Source organism: Rhinolophus sinicus, chromosome 9, assembly GCF_057876585.1.
Source record: "Rhinolophus sinicus isolate RSI-liver-muscle chromosome 9, RSI-T2T, whole genome shotgun sequence".
Classification (NCBI taxonomy): domain Eukaryota; kingdom Metazoa; phylum Chordata; class Mammalia; order Chiroptera; family Rhinolophidae; genus Rhinolophus; species Rhinolophus sinicus.
This window is the reverse complement of record NC_142509.1, coordinates 15,580,696-15,600,883: the sequence shown is the minus strand read 5'-3', so window position 1 is coordinate 15,600,883 and position 20,188 is coordinate 15,580,696. Positions and strand designations below refer to the sequence as shown.

At 37.2% G+C, this 20,188-nt stretch overlaps 1 protein-coding gene across 4 annotated transcripts in view; it reads left to right on the top strand.

The window, feature by feature from the left end:
* CCDC15 (coiled-coil domain containing 15) overlaps positions 1-20,188 on the top strand; it is an 80,388-nt gene that overhangs the window by 22,922 nt on the left and 37,278 nt on the right. For 3 of the 4 annotated variants that reach the window (XM_088800860.1, XM_088800861.1, XM_088800858.1), the window contains 4 exons: positions 455-562; positions 2,196-2,315; positions 8,526-8,618; positions 9,817-9,920. In XM_088800860.1, the coding sequence (XP_088656986.1) occupies positions 455-562; positions 2,196-2,315; positions 8,526-8,618; positions 9,817-9,920 (425 nt within the window). The remainder of the gene's footprint in view (positions 1-454; positions 563-2,195; positions 2,316-8,525; positions 8,619-9,816; positions 9,921-20,188) is intronic. The other variant, XM_088800859.1, reaches the window with a different exon arrangement.

Sequence of the window (20,188 nt, the reverse complement as noted above, 5' to 3'; positions counted from 1 at the left end):
CATCATCTATATATTGCATTGTGTTCACCACCTAAAGTCAAATCTCCTTCATTCACTATATATTTAATCCCCTTTACCCTCTTCTATCTCCTCCTCCCCCCTTACTCTGGTAACCACTAAACTGTTGTCTCTATGAGTTTTTGTTTGTTGCTTTCAGTTTTATATCCCATATATAAGTGAAATCATGGTTCTCGACTTTCTGTCTGACTTATTTTACTTAGCATGATGCTCTCAGGATCCATCCATGTTGTCGCAAATGGCAGTATTTCATCTTTTCTCTGGCTAAGTAATATTCCATTGCATATATATACCACATCTTTATCCAATCATCCATTGAAGGACACTTCGGTTGTTTCCATGTCTTGGCCACTGTGAATAATGAGAAGTATGATTAGCATGTTACCCTGGTTAGACAATTTCTTTTCTGTTTGTGTTGTTGAACATGTTTTTCTAGCAGCCGTCATCTTTTATGAGAGAAGAGAGAGTGAGAGATGAATTGCCTCTGGAGTATCATCAGTGTGGTAACCCTCAAATCCAGGACCAAGCCTCCGCTGGAGACCAGGTAGTGCAGAATACAGTGGAAGGACTGGCACTTTCCAAAAGAGTAACAGAGATGCAATTGCTTAAGATTTGGGCTGGAGCTTGTCAAGCTAGCTTGTATATAGGATACATGGAATTAAGGCTTCTAGAGTTAGGCAGAGAATATAATCTCTTCCATTATTTCAAAATATGTCCGTTCTAAAGAGTCCAGATGAGAAAGCATACAAGTAGGAGTACTTGTGGAAATGACGTAAGCTTGTTTCCTGGCTTTACCTTGGGAAAATGCTGGCAACATTATAAAAATATTACCTTGTAGCCTTCTTTCAAATGTGTTGCTGAATAAAGAGTTGTCCTGTGCAAAAAAAACAAGAAAAAGAAAAAAAGCCAGGATAATCTGAGATTTGCTTTGAAATACTCCAGGAAAAAAAGTGGGAGAAGAAAGATGAAAAAAACAACATTGCTAATCGTTGAAGCTGGGTGATGGGTATCTTGGGATTCATTATACTATTTTTTTCCCCTACTTTGATGTGTATTTGGAAATTTTATATTACACACACACACACACACACACACACGCACCCCTGTGTTATATTATCCTCCCCTAGTATCATTGTTCTGGGGTTGTCACTGAAGTCTACATTATTGTCACTAACCCATCATTTCTGCTTAGACAATTAGTTTTGTCTTTTATACAACCGTCATCTTTTGAGAGATGGGCGTTTGAAAGAAGAATTGCTTCTAGAGTGCCATTGGCATGTTTCAGCCAGTATTGAAGACCTAGCCTCTCCCAGAGAATAAATAGAGTGTACTGTCATGAGGAGTAAGTAGCAGAGAGTAAATTGCTTAGGTTTTGGCTTAAGATTGACAGGGCGACATAGTAACTGCTCCAGGGGCTTAGTGTTAAGGTCAGTAACAACAGGCAAGGATATAATATCATCCTGTTCTGTGATGTATCACCATTCTGACGTATTGACACTACTTCGGGCCAATTCACTGAAGCTTTTTCTATTGCCCTGGCATGATGCTCCTGCCTGGACACTTGATGTTCCAATGTTTATGTTGTCTGTTAGCACAGGAACTCTGGGCAGGCCTCACATAACATGCCAGATGAGAGATGCAGAAAGGAGTTATTTCAGGAGTTGCCATGAATATCCAGGATCTAGGCTCTGCCAGAGAGCAGGCAGAGTGGAGGTAGTAAAAACTGAGCAGCAGAAAGTAAATTAGTTAGAGTTTGATGTGGGCTTGCCAGAGCTATGCTACAGCAACAGTGATGATGAGGATGATAGTGCTATCTCTTATTAATACTATCAGTAATATTAATATTATTATGAATAACAGCTTACATTCTTAAGCACTTACCATAGCCAAAATTGTTCTAGAACTTTGTATCATTGTCTTGTTTAATTCTCACAGTAATCCTGGGAGATAGAATCTATTACCCTTGTTTTATAGATGAAAAAACTTACAATTGCTTTGTGGATACTGTTAAAATCCATAGTCGTGGCGAGCAGTATAATGTCTACTTTCATGCCATAATATATCTGACTCTCCTGACCTGTTTAGATGACCTGAGGGCTCTCACTGCAGCCTGCAGTATTTTCACGACCATTATCTCACTGCTCATCCAATTTGGTGGGTGCGTTTGTATCTTTTAGAGCTTATACTCCAGGCAGCAGCCGTCTGTTGGGACAGCTGAAAAATGGCGAGATTTGCTTCTGGATGGCGACCAGCATCCTCTACCCAAGCATCGGAGAGAGGCTTCCGGCAGAAGACAGGTAGTGCAGACCCTAGAGTTTAAATAGGATTACAGGCACTTACTGAGCTGGGAGTGGTAAGGCGGAGCAAAAAGCAGATTCTTGTTTTATTTCATGGTGTGTAAAACGTGTCCTGACATAAGATTACTCTTGGGCTCTCACTGAAACCTACGGTATTGTCAGGAGCACTTGTAGTCTATTGGAAAAACTATATTTTATATGTATGTTCTTTAGAAAAGGTGAATTTCTGGTGGCCATTGTCTTTTATGGTGTGAGAGGAGAAGAAACGCGTGGTTTCTGAGGGGGAGGGGTCAGGAGGATGGTCCCCCCAATGGCCCAGACCTGACCTCCATCAGTAGCTGGTAGAGTATAAGGCAGATCACCAAGAAATAAACTGTTCAGAGCTCGGGCTGGAACTTGTTAGGGTTATGTTACATTGCCTAAGTTTTGGTGTATTGAGTCAAGGTCAGTAGGTTTTCAAGAAAATGTGAAAATACCCTGGCCTACTAAGATTTTTCCATTCCTTAGCTGAAGTCTAGTTTATTGCCATTAGAATTTTACCACTGTCTGGATAATTTCCATCTTGTGGTTTTATGTTATTTTTAAAAACAGCCTTCAGGCAGCCAGCAGTATTACGATATATGAACGAGATTAAGAGAGATTTCCTCTTGGCTCTTTTAAGACAGCAGAAAGAAAAGGAGGCATACAGGCAGAAAGTAGGGTTTGGGCTGAGGTTTTCAGAACGAAACTGCAGCTCTATTGTGATGTTTAGCTTGGGTCTGTAACGTTGGCCTAAGGGTATACTGTCATGTTTTATTCTTCGTGGTCATTTATATATTCTGAAATGTGCCATGGTCTTTCCTGCCTCAGGTCTTTTGCATGTGTTTTTTTCTCTATCTGGACATTCTTCCCTTTTTTCTTCACAACGCTCGTCCTTTCTCATCCTTCAGGTTTCATCTACAGTGTCAACTCCTTAGAAAAGACTGCCCTGAGCACCTTATCAAAAAAGCACCCCCTCTGCTGTTTCTCTTTATCCCTGCATTCTGCTTCCTTCTCAGTACACAAAACACTTTGTAATTGTTTACTTATTTACCTGTTTTCCACTGGTCTGTAAGCTTCATGAGGAAAGGCACACCTGCTTTGTTTACCAGTGTATGGGCAGCTGTTAGCACAGTGCTGGTACCTGGTATTCTCTTGCTAAATGCGTTCTGAATGAATTAGTCAATCAATCAAACACTTAATTCAGTACCTGTTAGGTGTTAGCAATTATTTAGGTACTAACTCTCAAAGATACAGCTGTGAACAAGACACAGCACTCAAATTTCTAAAGAAGAGAGACTGACACATAAGCAGATGGTTATGAAGCAACATAACTCGTGCTATTGGATACATAGGGAATTAACTGAGCACAAAAGAGAGTCCCTAACCCTGGCTGTTCAGCAGAGGGTGCAGCTTTGTGGACACAACCTCTTCTTGTCCTTCTGCCATGCCAGCCCTGAAAATCCTCAGCCCTGGATCAGCCCTTTCCCCTTGGAGACTCCCAAACAATCAAGCTTTATGGGAGAAAACACTTTATTTGTGTAGATTTGACCCACGTCTGTACTAGTGCTCACAATCCCCGCTGGGTCCCCAGTGCTGCCGAGCATTTTCTTACCTGCCCCGTGTGGCCCACACTGATAATTCAAACCTTAAACACCCTGTAAAGTTCTTGCCCTTCCCGCATCCTCTCCGGCTTTCATATAGAAAATAAAAGCCATCACGCAATAACTGCTTTAGCCATTTACTTTGTTGCCATTCTTCCTATTCCTACTATCTTAGAGGAGGAGTTGTCTTTCTCTGGACACATTTTCTGGATTTTCTTGCCACCTTTTCTGCTGGGTCTAACTTTGAATATTATATTGTAAGACTCTGGTTCTTGTTAAAATCCTCTGAAGAAGGTTGCATCTTTTTTGTTTGTTTTTTTCTTATAGCAGGCAGTCAACCTGGTCAAGTTCAGACTATCAGTTGTTTCTCACCTCCTGTGAACAGTGGCTCGCGTGTTAGTTTGGTTCCCCAAGGCTTGTTGTGCCCCGTTAGGTCCATGCCATGCCCGTACAGCTCAGGAGTGAGTCTGGGACATGTGCCAGTGCATACACAGAATTAAGGGAGCTACTTCTCTAGCTCGCTTCTCTTCAGAATACCCAGCCGCCACACTCTCCAGACCCCATGGGCTGTGTTTCTCGGAATTTTTAGCTCCAGTCAGTGAGAGAGATAGGCCCGTAGTGGACTTACTCCTTCGCTGGTGCTGGCAGTCCACTTTGTCTTACTTTTTGGAAAGCGGAAAATAATTTCATTTTTATTGTAGTAAAAGTAAACACAAACAGAAAGAAAAAAAAACCCACAAAAATTCCAGCGAGAACCACCAATTAGCCTTTCATTATGTATCATTTTCTGATTTTATCTATAACAAACAAATAAATAAATAACTTTAAAAAATAATAGCCTTATTGAGATATGCAGTCAATTCTTGTTACTTATGGTCCTTAATTCTATAAAATTGCCACAAACACTGAATTAGCAAATACTGAAGTACGTGGCTCCTAGGGGAGGTACAGGGTTAGGTGCCTACGAGCCTCTGATTATAACATTTTGGTCAACTGACCTATACATAACCTTGTTTTATGTGTATTTCTATTTAAAGACACCTTATTTAATATATATTGTTGGTTCATTAACATTGAACTCAGCCAGTAACACTATGGCACGTACCTGAATGAAGCTTATTAAATACAAGTATTTTCTCCATAAGACACATCACAGCCTTCTTATGCTTAGGAATACTAGATAGTCCTATAGCACTGTGGCTGGGGGCCATTTTAAACAGCAAAATCACCAACAAAATGCAAAAAATGTAAAAAATTTGGCATTAAATATATCTTCATACTTGTTTACAGTATGAAGGCTGAAAACAAAATCGTGTTCAACCTCAGCTGGTAATGCGCACAATTGGCGACTCAAGTTTTTCACAATACTCTGCTTGTCTACAAATGACCACAAAAGCACCAGGAGTAGTGATTTTGGGATTACAAATAAATTTTAGCAAATAGGTCAATTCACAAATAAGGAATATGCAAATGATGAGGACTGGGTGTAATTTACATGCCATACAATTAACCCTTTTAAAATGTACAGTTCAGTGTTTTTAGTATATTCAAAGGGTTGTACAAACATTGTTCCGATCAATTTCAGAACATTTTCATCACCCCAAAAAGTCCTGTACCCATTAGCAACCCCCTTTCCCCTTACCCACATCCCAGCCTCAGGCAACTACTAATCTACTTTCTGTCACTATAGATTTGCCTTTTCTGGGCATTTCATATAAATGGGATTATGCACTACATCTGGCTTTTGTGACTGGCTTATTTCAGTGAGCGTCATGTTTTCAAAGCTCATTGACCTTGTGGCATGTAGCAGAACTTCATTCCTATCCATTGGATAATATTCCATTCTCTGCATTTAGCACATTTTATTTATCCATTTATTAGTTGGTGGATATTTGGATTGTTTCCACTTCTTGGCTGTTATGAATAATGCTGCTATGACTATTCGTGTACAAGTTTTTTGTTGATACATGTTCTCATTTCTCTTGGATATATACATAGGAGTAGAATTGCTGGGCCATATGCTCTCTATGCTTAACCTTTTGAGGGACTGCCAGACTGGTTTCCAGAGTGCCTGCACTATTGTTCATTCCCACTAGTAGCGTATGAGGGTTCCAGTTTGTCTGCATCCTCACCAGCACTTGTTATTACCTGTCTTTTTAATTATAGCTATCTTAGTGGGTGTGAAGTAATATTTCACTGTGGTTTTGATTCACATTTTCCTGATGGTTAATGATGAGCACCTTTCTTTTTTTTCTTTCTTTTTTTTTTAAGATTTTATTGGGGAAGGGGAACAGGACTTTATTGGGGAACAATGGTCAAATTGTTGTCCTTTCAATCTTAGTTGTGGAGGGTTCTGTTCAACTTCAAGTTGTTGTTCTTTCAGTCTTAGTTGTGGAGGGCGCAGCTCAGCTCCAGGTCCAGTTGCCGTTGCTAGTTGCAGGGGGCACGGTCCACCATCCCTTGCGGGAGTCGAACCGGCAACCTTGTGGTTGAGAGGACAAGCTCCAACCAACTGAGCCATCTGGGAGCTCAGCGGCAGCTCAGCTCAAGGTGCCGTGTTCAATTTTAGTTGCAGGGGGCGCTGCCCACCATCCCTTGTGGGACTCAAGGAATTGAACTGGCAACCTTGTGGTTGAGAGCCCGCGCTCCAACCAACAACTGAGCCATCCGGGAGGCAGCTCAGCTCAAGGTGCCATGTTCAATCTTAGTTGCAGGGGGCAGAGCCCACCATCCCTTGCGGGACTCGAGGAATTGAACTGGCAACCTTGTGATTGAGAGCCCACTGGCCCATGTGGGAATCGAACCGGCAGCCTTCGGAGTTAGGAGCACGGAGCTCTAACCACCTGAGCCACCGGGCCGGCCCGATGAGCACCTTTCATGTGCTTATTGGCCATTTGTATATCTTCTTTGGAAAACTGTGTAATAGATCCTCTGCCTAATTTGTAATTGGATTGTCTTTTGATTATTGAGTTATGTGAGTTCTTAATATAGTCAATGTACAGGTTCCTTATTAGTTATATAATTTGCAAATGTTTTTTCCCAGTCTGTGGGTTGTCTTTTCACTTTCTTTATTGTTTCCTTTGCAGCACTAAAGTTTTTAATTTTGAGGAAGACCAATTTATCTACTTTTTCTTTTGTGGCTTGTGTCTTTGGTGTCATATCTAAGAAACCTTCTCCTAATCCAGGGTCATGAAGATTTACTCTTACGTGTTTCTATAAGAATTTTATGTTTTTTACATTTAGGTATGTGTTCTACTTTGAGTTAATATTTGTATAAGAGTCAGTTTTTCCTGTTATTTAGGTAGGGATCCAACTTCATTCTTTTTCATGTGGATATCCAGTTATCTTACCACCATTTGTTGAAAAGACTATTCTTACCCATTGAATTTCTTGGCACTCTTGTCAAAAATCATTTGATTATAAATATAAGGGTTTGTTTCTGAACTATCAATTCTATTTTGTTGATCTATACGTCTATCCTTATGCTGGTACCACACTGACTTGATTACTCTAGCTTTGTAGTAAGTTTTGAAATTGGGAGGAGTGAATCGTCCAACTTGTTCTTCTGTTTCAAGATCATCTCTGTTATTCTAGGTCCCTTGCATTTTCATATGAATTTAAGAATCACCTTGTCAACTTCTACAAAGAAGTCAACTGAAATTTTAATAGAGATTGCATTAAATCTGTTGATCAGTTTGGGGAGTAGTGCCATCTTAACAATATTAAGTCTTCTGATCCGTGTACATGAAATATCTTTCCATTCATTTAGATCTTCTTTAATTTCTTTCAATGTTTTGTAAGTTTCTGAGTTTAAAATTTATACTTTGTTAATAATTTATTCCATAGTGTTTTTGATAGTATTATAAATGGGTTTTCCCCTTAATTTCACTTTCAGATTGTTTATTGCAAGTCTATAGAAATATAATTGATTTTTGTCTACTGATCTTACATCCTGCAACTTCCCTGAAAGATAAATGACTTTTATGCTAAAAAGATAAAAGTAATTTTAAGCTTTCATTTATAAATGGTACAGATCATAATTTGATCTATAAGATGTCCAAATTATGGACATACCAAGTTATGTCCTAAGGTTTTCTTAGTGATGGGGGAGGAATTAGCTCCAGTTTCCTCCCTGCTGTGTCAGTTGATTGTTATAATATTTCCAGGTTCTTATTCTCAGGACTCTCACCCGTCAAGAGAGTTGTGTAAACTGAAAATGCTTATAGATCTGAGATATTAAGGGAACTGGCTTTATATCTTGGATTGAATCCCAAGCACACTCATGATAGAATGATTTCAAGTAAGCACTTTAGAAGAACTTTCATTCTCAACATTTTGATTTATCAGTTCATCCATGTTTTGATCTGAATATTTTTCTTTGGTTTATTGTTTTTTCCCCCCTTTTTTCAGTTAATTTCTTCTGAAACTGCTTCCTTTCATTCTTTTTAATATATATGTAGTGTGTTTTTTTTATCCAGTTGAGCTCAAAGTTGCAGGAGGAGAGAATCAATAGATGAAAATATCAAAAGCATGCACAGGGCTAGCTTTTGGCAATTTTGTCACTTTGTGCGACTGGACTTTCTAACAGGTTTGTGATGAATATCAATCAGGATTGAACACTGAATTCCTAACTCCACTGGCTTTTCAGTCTGGAGTAGATCAAGAAGAAGACAAGAAAGAGGTATGGAATGGTAATCACTTTTGGATGTCAGTGTTTCTACCATAATAGTATATGTGAAATTGGAAACAATTTCTGTGTCCTAACATCTTAATAGCTAATACTACAAATTCCATAGATAAAGGCAAATTACTTGAATCATTATAACATGTTGACCTTCTCTTCTAAGTTCCTAGGATTTAGGGTACTTTGATGTAAAGTCAGAGATATGATCCTAGTGAATTTCTCTAGTTAGTGATATTTGCCACAATAACTTCTTTGAAGGAAGAGTTTTAATTTATGGCTTCCTTTTTTTTCTTTTCAATCTAAAGTTAGTTTAAATGAACAGTTTTTAACACTGGCCGTGCACCAGAATCAGATGTGGAGCTTTTTTCAAAATACAAATGCCTGGATATACTGAAACCAGATATACTGAATTGGTAACTGAAAAGGTAGTTTGGGGCATTTGTGTTTTTCAAAAAATACCACTGATGATTGTACTGTATTGTCAATATTGAGAACTGCTATTAGACTTTTAATAGTTTTTGCTAAAAGCAAAACTATTCAAGTAGCACAAGCTACTTGAAGGGCAAAAACATATCTATGTATAGACTAGTGTCCCTTGAGTAGCTTGTGTCCTTAAAAGAGAATATATAAATACAGGTATATGAACATATTACACACATGGCAGTAGCACTTGCGTTTATTATACTTGTTCCCTTTAAAAGTATAATGCGCTGATATTCCTCAGTCCTTCTCTCCTCCCCACCATGTTAGGCTAGGCTTAGAGTATGCTCTTGTGGTTTTAATTTTGAAAAGTTAAAGTGACTATTGTTCTGTTATAAAATACCTCTCACGTTCTTTCTGTGGCCCTGATTCTATGCTACTTACTATTTGGGAATACAGAGTGAATATGGTATGTGTCTTATATCAAATATAATCATTTCTTCAAGTGCTGTTGACAAAGGACTGTACTAAGGACACACTTAATTATTCTCTGATTTGTCTGTAACATCTAATAGCTATCTGTGTGCTTGAAAATATAATGCTCTTGCTGTATGTGATATTATCTTGAGTCACCACAAACAGAAGGAAATTAAGGACTTTGTTTCATGTGACTTATGTATCATAAGGCTTTGTTGTGTAAGACACAAGGATATTTTCCTTCCTTGGAAAGTCCTCTGAGAGCAGAATCTTAACAATTTTAACTTTTTTCCTTTAGCGTCAAAAGCAGTACTTGAGATACAGACGACTTTTCATGGATATTGAAAGAGAACAAGTAAAAGAACAACAAAGGCAAAAAGAACACAGGAAGAAAATTGAAAAGTGAGTTCTTTCATCTGTACTGTGATACCAGTTAAGGTGATTTTGGAAGCTTAAGTTTTAGAAAAAATCAGGCAGTGATTTTGCCTTCTGATCCATAGTGGAAACAAACATTTTTGATCTGGGTAGAAGTATTAAAAGATGGTTAAGAGAGCTATGTTTTTTTAATAGACTTTATTTATTTTGGAATAGTTATAGGTTCATAGCAAAGTTAAGCATAAAGTACAGGGAGTTCCCATTTACCCCCTGCCTCTACAGTGGACTGCCTCTCCCACTATTAACATCCTGTACTACAGTGGTACATTTCTTACAACTGATAAACCTACGTGGACACATCATAATCCGTGTTTTACATTTGGATTAATTCTTGAAGTGGTAGATTGTTACAGGTTTTGACAAATGTATAATGATATATATCCATCATTACAGTATCATACAAAATAGTTTCAGTACCCTAAAAATCCTGTGGGGCACCTATTCATCTCTCCCTCCCCCAACCTCTGGCAACACTGACCTTTTTACTGTATCCATTGTTTGCCACTTCCAGAATGTCATAGAGTTGAAATCATACAGTATGCAGCCTTTTCAGTTGGCTTCTTTCACTTAGTAATTTGCATTTAGGGTTCCTCCAATGCCTTTTCATGACTTGATAGCTCATTTCTTTTTAGTACTGAATAATATTCTGTTGTCTGAATGTGCCACAGTTTATTTATCCATTCACCTACTGAAGTACATCTTGGTTTCCTCCAATTTTTGGCATTTATGAATAAAGTTGTTATAAATATTGGTATGCAGATTTTATGTGGGCATACATTTTTAACTCCTTTGGGTAAATACCAAGGAGTGTGTTTGCTGGATTGTAAGAGTTTTTTTACTTTTGTTAGAAACTGCCAAACTGTCTTCCAAAGTGGCTGCACCATTTTGCATTCCACCAGCAATAAATGAGAGTTCTTGTTGTTCCACGTCCTTGTCAGCATTTGGTGTTGTCAGTGTTTTGGATTTTGGCCATGCTAATAGGTGTGTGTAGTATCTCATTGTTGTTTTTAATCTGCAATTCCCTAGTGACATATGATGTAGAACATCTTTTCATGTACAGTTGACCCTTGAACAGTGTCGGGGTTAGAGACACCGACTCCCTGCAGTCGAAAACCTGTGTATAACTTTTGACTGCCTCGCAATTTTGTCTTTTTAATTACAGTTTATTGGGGTGACAATGGTTAGTAAAGTTACATAGGTTTCAGGTGTACAATTATTGGGGTGACAATGGTTAGTAAAGTTACATAGGTTTCAGGTGTACAATTCTTTAATACATTTGCGACAACATGAGATTATTATGCTAAGTGTAATAAGTCAGACAAAAAGTTGAGAGCCTATGATTTCACTGATATGTGGGATATAAAACTGGAAACAACAAAGGAGCAAGACAAACAAAGAAACAAAAACTCATAGACACAGACAATAGTTTAGTTGTTCCCAAAATTTTAACTACAGTCATCTCTTGGTATCCATCGGGGATTGGTTCTAGGACCCCCCCCACCCCCCCCCACCATGGATACTAAAATCTGTGGTTGCTCAAGTCCGTGATATCAAATGCATACAGTTGGCCCTTGGCATCTATGGATTGAAAATACTGTTTTCTGTCTTCGGTGGTTGAATCCACACATGCAAAACCCGGGGATACAAATAGCCAACTGTATATTTATTGAAGAGTATCCATGTATAAGTGACCTGCTCAGTTCACCCATGGTTTTCAAGGGTAAACTGTACTTATTTGCCATCTATATATCTTCTTTGGTAAAATACCTGTTTGGTTTTTCAGCCCATTTTTAATTGGGTTATTTGTTTTCTTATTTTTGAGTTTTAAAAGTTCTTTGTATATATTGGATAATAGTCCTTTATCAGATGTATCTTTTGTAAATATTTTCTCCTAGTTTGTGGCTTAAATTCTCATTCTCTTGACATTATCTATCAGAGAACAGAAGTTTTTAAGTTTAATGAAGTCCAGCTTATAATTCTTTAGTGGATGATGCCTTTGGTGTTGTATCTAAAAAGTTATTGCTGTACCCAAAGTCACCTAGATTTTTTCTTATGTTACCTTCTAGGAGTTTTGTAGTTTTGTGTTTTACATTTAGTTCTGTGATCCATTTTGAGTTAATTTTTGTGAGGAGTGTAATATCTGTGTCTGGATTTATTTTTTTGCACATGGGTATTCAGTTGTTCCTACACCATTTGTTGAAAAGACTGTCTTTGCTCCATTGTATTGATCTTTGTCAAAGATCAGTTAATTATGCTTATGTGTGTGTATTTCTAGGCTCTCTTTTCTGTTCTATTGACCTATTTATTTATCTATTCTTTTGCCAATACCACACTGTCTCCAAAGGGAAATGATGCCTATAAGAGACTCGCGTTAGCTTTAAGGACATGCATAGGCTGAAAGTGAAGGGATGGAAAACGATATTCCATGCAAATGGTCATCAAAGAAGAACAAGCATGTCTATCCTTTGATCAAAACAGACTTTAAATTAAAAAGGGTCACAATAGACAAAAAAGGTCATTACATAATGATAAAGGTGTCAATTCGTCAAGACAACATAACAATTGTAAATATTTATGTACTCAACATTGGAGCATGTAAATATATAAAGCAAATACTAACAGTAATGAAAAGAGAAATAAACAGCAATACAATAATAGTAGGTGGCTTTAATACCTGACTCTCAACAGTAGAAAATCAATGAGGAAACTGCTGACTTGAACAACTATAGATCAAATATACCTAACAGATATATCCAGAACATTCTATCCAACAGCAGCAGAATACACATTCTTCTCAGGAACACACAGAACATTCTTCAGGGTGGATCATAGGTTAGGCCATAAAACAAGTCTTAAAAATTCAAGAAGATTGAAATTATATCAAGTATCATTTCCAACTACAATGATATGAAACTAGAAATTAATAACAGGAAATTGGAAAATTCACAGATACATGGAAACTAAGCCATACACTCCTGAACAGCCAATGGATCCAAGAACAAACCAAAAGAGAAATTAAAAAATATCATTACAAACAAAATGAAAATATTACATACCAAAACTTATTGGATGCAGCAACAACAGTTCTAAAAGGAAAGTTTATAGCTGTAAATGCCTTTATTATGAAAAAAAAGATCTCAAATAAACAACCTAAGCTTACAACACAAAGATAGTAAAAGACAAGCAAACTGAGTCCAAAGTTAGCAGAAGGAAAGAAATAATGATTAGAACAGAAATAAATGAAATAGAGAATAGGAAAAAATAGAAAAGTTCAGTAAAACTAAGAATTGCTTTTTTGAAAAGAAGCAAATTTTAAAATCCTTAGCTAGATTAACCAAGATAGAAAAGGAGGACTCAAATAAATAAAATTATAAATGAAAGAAGAGACACTACAACCGATACCACAGAAACACAAAGGATCATAAGAAACTACTATAAACAATTATATGCCAACAAATTGGACAACCTAACAGTAATGGATGAATTCCTAGAAATATGCAACCTATCAAGACTGAATCATGAAGAAACAGAAAAACTGAACAGACCAATTCCAGGAAGGAGACTGAATCAGTAACCAGAAACCTCCCAGCAAATAAAAGTCCAGGACCAGATGGCTTCACTGGTGAATTCTACCAAGCATTTAAAGAAGAATTAATGCCAGTCCTTCTCAAACTCTTCCAGAAAATAGAAGAAGAAGTAAAACTTTCAAACTCATTATGAGGCCAATATTACCCTGATACCAAAACCGGACAAGGATACTATAGGAAAAGAAATTTACAGGCCAATATCCCTGATGAACATGGATATAAAAAGTCTCAACAAAGTATTAGCCACCTGAATTCAACAACACATGAAAAGGATAGTACACCATGATCAAGTGGGATTTATTCCAGGTATGCGAGGATGGTTCAGCATCCACAAGGCAATCATTATGACACACCACATTACCAAAATGAAAGATAAAAATCATGTGATTGTATCAATAGATACTAAAAAAGCATTTGACAAAATTTAACATCCATTCATGATTAAAAACTCTCAACAAACTGGCCATGGAGGGAATGTACCTCAACATAATAAAGGCCATATTTGACAGCGCTGATATCATACTCAATGGTAAAGAGCTGAAAGCTTTTCCTTTAAGATCAGGAACAAGACAAGATTGCTCACTCTTGCCCCTTTAATATAGTACTGGAAGCCCTAGCCAGAGCAGTTGGACAAGAAAAAGAAAGAAAATGCATCTCAATTGGAAAGGAATTAAAGCTGTCACTATTTGCAGATGACATGATATATGTAGAAAAGCCTAAAGATTTCACCAAAAATCCATTAGAACTAATTAATGAATTCAGTAAAGTTGCAAGATACAAAATCAATTTACAAAAATCAGTTGTATTTCTATACACTAACAATGAACTATTACAAAGAGAAATTAAGAAAGCAATCCTATATACAGTAGCATCAAAAATAATAAAATATTTAGGAATAAATTTGACCGAGGAGGTGAAAGATCCATACACTGAGAACTCTAAAACACTGATGAAAGAAGTTGAAGAAGACACAAATAAGTTAAAGATAGTTCATGCTCATGGATTGTAAGAATTAATATTTTTAATACCCATACTATACTACCTGAAGTGATCTGCATATTCAGTGCTGTCCCTGTCAAAATTCCAGTGACAGAAATAGAACAAACAATTCTAAAATATGTATGGAACCACAGGTGACTCTAAATAGCAAAAATGATCTTGAGAAAGGAGAACAAAGCTGGAGACATCACACTTCCTGATTTCAAACTATTACAAAGCTGTAGTGATCAAAACAGTATGGTATTGACATTAAAATGGATACATATATCAATGGAACAGAATAAAGAGCCAAGAAATAAATCCATTAATTTGTGACAAAGAGCTAAGAGCATACAATGGGGAAAGGACAGTCTCTTTAGTAAGTGGTATTGGGAAAAGTGGATATCCACATGCAAAAGAATGAAACCGGACCCCTTCCTTACAACCATCAAAAATCAACTCAAGGGGCCGGCCTGGTGGCTCAGGTGGTTAGAGCTCCGTGCTCCTAACTCCGAAGGCTGCCGGTTCGATTCCCACATGGGCCAGTGGGCACTCAACCACAAGGTTGCCGATTCAACTCTTCGAGTCCCGCAAGGGATGGTGGGCAGCGCCCCCTGCAACTAGCAACGGCAACTAGACCTGGAGCTGAGCTGCGCCCTCCACAACTAAGACTGAAAGAAGAACTTAAAGCTGAACGGCACCCTTCACAACTAAAATTGAAAGGACAACAACTTGACTTGGAAAAAAGTCCTGGACATACACACTGTTCCCCAATAAAGTCCTGTTCCCCTTCCCCAATAAAAATCTTAAAAAAAAAAAAACAAAAAAAACTGGTCAGATGAGTAGAGGGAATGTTAGAGCCTTAATTGCAATTATGATAAAAAGTAAAAAAGGCTAAAAATCAATGTTTTAAATTTCCATCTTAAGAAGATAGGAAAAAACAAACAAACAAACACACAACAGCAAATCAAACCAGAAGAAGAAAGTCATAGAGAGCAGAAATCAGTGAAATAGAAAGTAAATGTACAATGAAGAAGAGCAAAAAGCCAAAACTTGGTTCTTTGAAAATTTGGTTTTGCAAGGGATATATCACTTTTACTAATTAGTAAAAGGAAAAGAGAGAAAACACAATTTACCAATATTAGGAATGGAAAGGAGCTATTACTACAGAGCCTAGAGACATTAAATGATAGTATGAAGAATTTTACATGAAAATTTTTGATGAAATAGACAAACTCCTTTAAAAAAATGAAAATGGATGCAAGAAGAAAAGGAATTAAATCAGTCATTGAAAATCTTACCAAAAAGAAAAACTCAGGCCTCAGGTCCAGCCTCTGATATCTTCACTAGCGGATTCTTTCCAAATATTTCGGGAAAAATATTGCCAAGTTTTACATAAACTATGCTAGAGAATTTAAACAGGAAATACTTCCCAAATAATTTTTTAGGCTTGCATAACCTTAATACCAGCCTGACAAGGACATTACAAGAAAGCAACGTTACAGATTAATTTCTCTCATGAACATAAATGTAAAAATACCAAGTAAAGTCTTAGCCCAGACATTTTCTTTTTTTTTAATTTTATTGGGGAATATTGGAGAACAGTGTGTTTCTTCAGGGCCCATCAGCTCCAAGTCATTGTCCTTCAGTCTAGTTGTGGAGGGCGCAGCTCAGCTCCAAGTCCAGTTGCTGTTTTCAATCTTTAGTTGCAGGAGGCACAGCCCACCATCCCATGTGGGAATTGAACTGGCAACCTTGTTGTTGAGAGCTCACGCTCTAACCAACTGAGCCATCCGGCTGCTTCTCTGGAAGCTCAGTGGCAGCTTGTCTTCAATCTAGTTGTGGAGGGCACAGCTCACTGGCCTATGTGGGAATTGAACCAGCAACCCTGTTGTTCAGACCTCGCGCTCTAACCAACTGAGCCATTCGGCAGCCCCTTCGCCCAGTGACTTTTGATAGGCACTACCGTGTTTCCCCCAAAATAAGACTGGGTCTTTTATTAAGTTGTGCTCCAAAAGACACATTAGGGCTTATACTCAGGGCATGTCATCCTGATAAATCTGCTAGGGCTTATTTTCTGATTAGGTCTTACTTTTGGGGAAACACGGTACTGAATGCTCCTGTCCTTGGAGCTTCTGCGTGAGCCTCTGCCTTCCACCCCAGGGCAGCTTCTTAACACCGCTGAACTTCTCCAAAGCCATGGACCCTATGGAAACAAAGCTTTTTGCAACAACAGTGATGATGGAAAAACGTGACTAAAATAAAACATTCCAAGATGTTTAAGAATTGTCTTTGAATGGTGGAAATGTAAAATAAAACATTCCAAGATGTTTAAGAATTGTCTTTGAATGGTGGAAATGCATTTTTACTATTCTTTCTGCATTTCTTAATTTTTCAATTTTTTTTAAGCCTAAGTATTTTGGAGTTTGGGAGCCTAAGCAATATTTGCATTGTAAGGGACTCCTTTTTTTTTTTTAGTAATGTTTTTATTGAAATTGAAATTGTAACAGTTTTATTATAGTTGTTCAAGAGTTATGAGAATAAGGAATTTATATCGATAATAATATTGGTACAGACTTGAGTAGCACTACAATAAAAATAAAACTGGGAGCATTCAAGAATACATTACTGGGGAGCGGATACATTAATCCTGTTTATAAACAGTGAGCCAGAACATTCACATTTAAGAGATATGCCTCCAGAGGTGCCGTGGGAAGGGGAATGAGGCAGTTGAAATTAGTGGATTTTTACCCCATTTTGGTATATTGCAATTCTGCGTAAGGGTATGTTTGTAAAACAGAAGTTTGAGTACTACAGATTTAGATTATTTCTAAGAATCCTTTCAGCTTTAGCAACTAAAACCCACATATTTTCATTGACAATGGTAATTGTTGGTAGCTGTGGACCCTCCCATCCCCACTCTCCTTGACATCTCACTGTCTTTAGTATGTGTTATGTGAGGTTTTATGGGTGTACATGTGTATTAGTCAGAGTTTCCCCAGAGAAACAGAACCAACAAGATAGTATATATAATCTTGTTGGTTCTGTTTCTCTGGGAGAGAGAGAGAGCTTTATTTTGAGGAATTGGCTCACACAATTGTGATATACAAGTATAAAATTTTCAGGATAGTCCAGCAGACTGAAAATCCAGGGAAGAGCCAATGCTGTAGTTCAAGTCTGAAGCCCATCTACTGGCAGAATTCCCATAAGGGGCTCCTTGCTGCTGAATATCCTGTTTATTTTGCAATAGAGAGTACAAGGATTCTTGAAATATTTATACGTCAGTCCAGTAATAAGAATGGTTTACCTGTGAGGTGTTTAATAGTTCCTTTGATATATCTTATTCTCACATGCTTCCCCCCCCAAGATATGTTATACTGTATTTCCCCCAAAATAAGACCTAACCAGACAATCAGCTCTAATGCATCTTTTGGAGCAAAAATTAATATAAGTACCGGTATTATATTATATTATATTGTTATACTATAATATATTATGTTATATTATATTGTTATGAATTTTTGCTCTAAAAGATGCATTAGAGCTGGTTGTCTGACTAGGTCTTATTTTTTGGGAAACATGGTAATGCTGTTGTCCTTAAAGCAACTTGATAAAACTGCAATAAAAAAGTGTGTGTGTGTGTGTTTCGGATTGAGGTAGAGGAGGCTTGGAAAAATCCTATGAAGTTGTTTAGGGTAGCTTTCAGGCAGGATTCTGTTTAAATATTTCAAGGATCTTTTCTATTCTTAATGTTCTTTATGATGTAATTATATAATCTCCCTGGATAACAATTTCAGAATCTAAGAATGTTGGCTCTCAGGAAGTTCATTCTTATATGTAGGCCAGATTTGTCTTATTGTAACATAGTCATTTAGTACAATTATGATCTGATCTACATCAAAAAAAACTTTCAGTTCTATAGTGCCCATGTGTAAGCATTTTACAGACTCATCAGGCGAAAGACAGAATGGAAATTTAGTTCAGTTCATTTAACTGAAGCCAAGACATCCTGCTCTGGGTATTTTATGTCTAACCTAAATCTTATGACATGTCTACCACATGGAGTAATCAGTGGGGAATTCTTCTTTAGCTATACCACTGACCTTTTTTGAAAGCTTTTCTGCTTAAGGCTTTTGTTTTATTGCCATTTTCTCAGTGGATAATCTTTTTCTTCTTGGATTTATTCTCTTGACCCTGGAAAAAAATACGAAGTTCTCTGTCTTACAGATGGTATCAGAAAATTAAATCTTGTTGATAGTTTGCAAATAACTAAAAATTATTTTTTGCTTTTTTCTTGTTGAAGAAACAAAATCATTTATGCCTTTGCATGGAGGTTATATGATTTAACTTAAAGTCAAAACCACTTTAGTAGCATTGTAAAATAAACATACACCTGCTTTCTAAACAAGAATTGATAAAAGCTGCTTTACTTCATCCAGTTTTAATAAGAATCAAATGATACGTTTCATTCATTCATTGTTAAATTTATTGAATGATGCTATTAGGTTGGTGCAAAAGTAATTATGGTTTTTGCAATTATTTTAACCTGTTAAACCGCAATTACGTTTGCACCAACCTAATAATTCATTGAGCAGCTATTGATTGGTACAAATGACTCTAGACTTAGGGGATGCAAAAAATGAAAGACGTGATCCTACTCTTCAGGGACCTTACTAGTCAGATTTCACTATTAAGGAGGCAGATAAATGAATAGGTAATTATAATACCATTATTAAGTATTACAAGACGATATAACATGTGGTGAAGAACTCGGAGAGATATGTATTTAAATCCCTGCTCTGCTACCTACCAGCAGTGTGACTATGAGCCTCAGTTCTCTATAAAACAGGGATAATATGGCATACGACCTCTGACAGTTAAGTTCGTGAACTTGTTGCAACAATGTTGCTAACCTTTTTTGATATCAGAGGGATTATTCGTTATAAATTTGTACCAACTGGACAAACAGTTAACCAAGTTGACTATTTGGAAGTGCTAAAAAGGCTGCGTGAAAAAGTTAGATGACCTGAACTTTTCGCCAACAATTCACGGCTCTTTCATCATGACAATGCACCAGCCCACACGACACTGTCTGTGAGGGAGTTTTTAGCCAGTAAACAAATAACTGTATTGGAACACCCTCCCTACTCACCTGATCTGGCCCCCAATTACTTCTTTCTTTACCCGAAGATAAAGGGAATATTAAAAGGAAGACATTTTGATGACATTCAGGACATCAAGGGTAATACGACAGCAGCTCTGATGGCCATTCCAGAAAAAGAGTTCCAAAATTGTTTTGAAGGGTGGACTGGGTGCTGGCATCGGTGCATAACTTCCCAGGGGAAGTACTTGGAAGGTGACCATAGTGATATTCAGCAATGAGGTATATAGCGCTTTTTCTAGGATGAGTTGACAAACTTAATTGTTCTACCTTCCTATACCTCATAAAGTTGTGTGAGGATTATATTAAATAATGTAAATGTGCTTAACACAGAACCTGGCACATAGTATGTGCTCAATAAATGTTAGTTGCCAAATATTTAAGGGAAAAAGTTACACCAAGTTTTACATAAAATATTCCAGAGACTGGAAAATGGGGAATACTTCCCCAAATAATTATAGAGGCCAGTATAACCGTAGTGCCAACCTAACAAGAACATTACAAGAAAG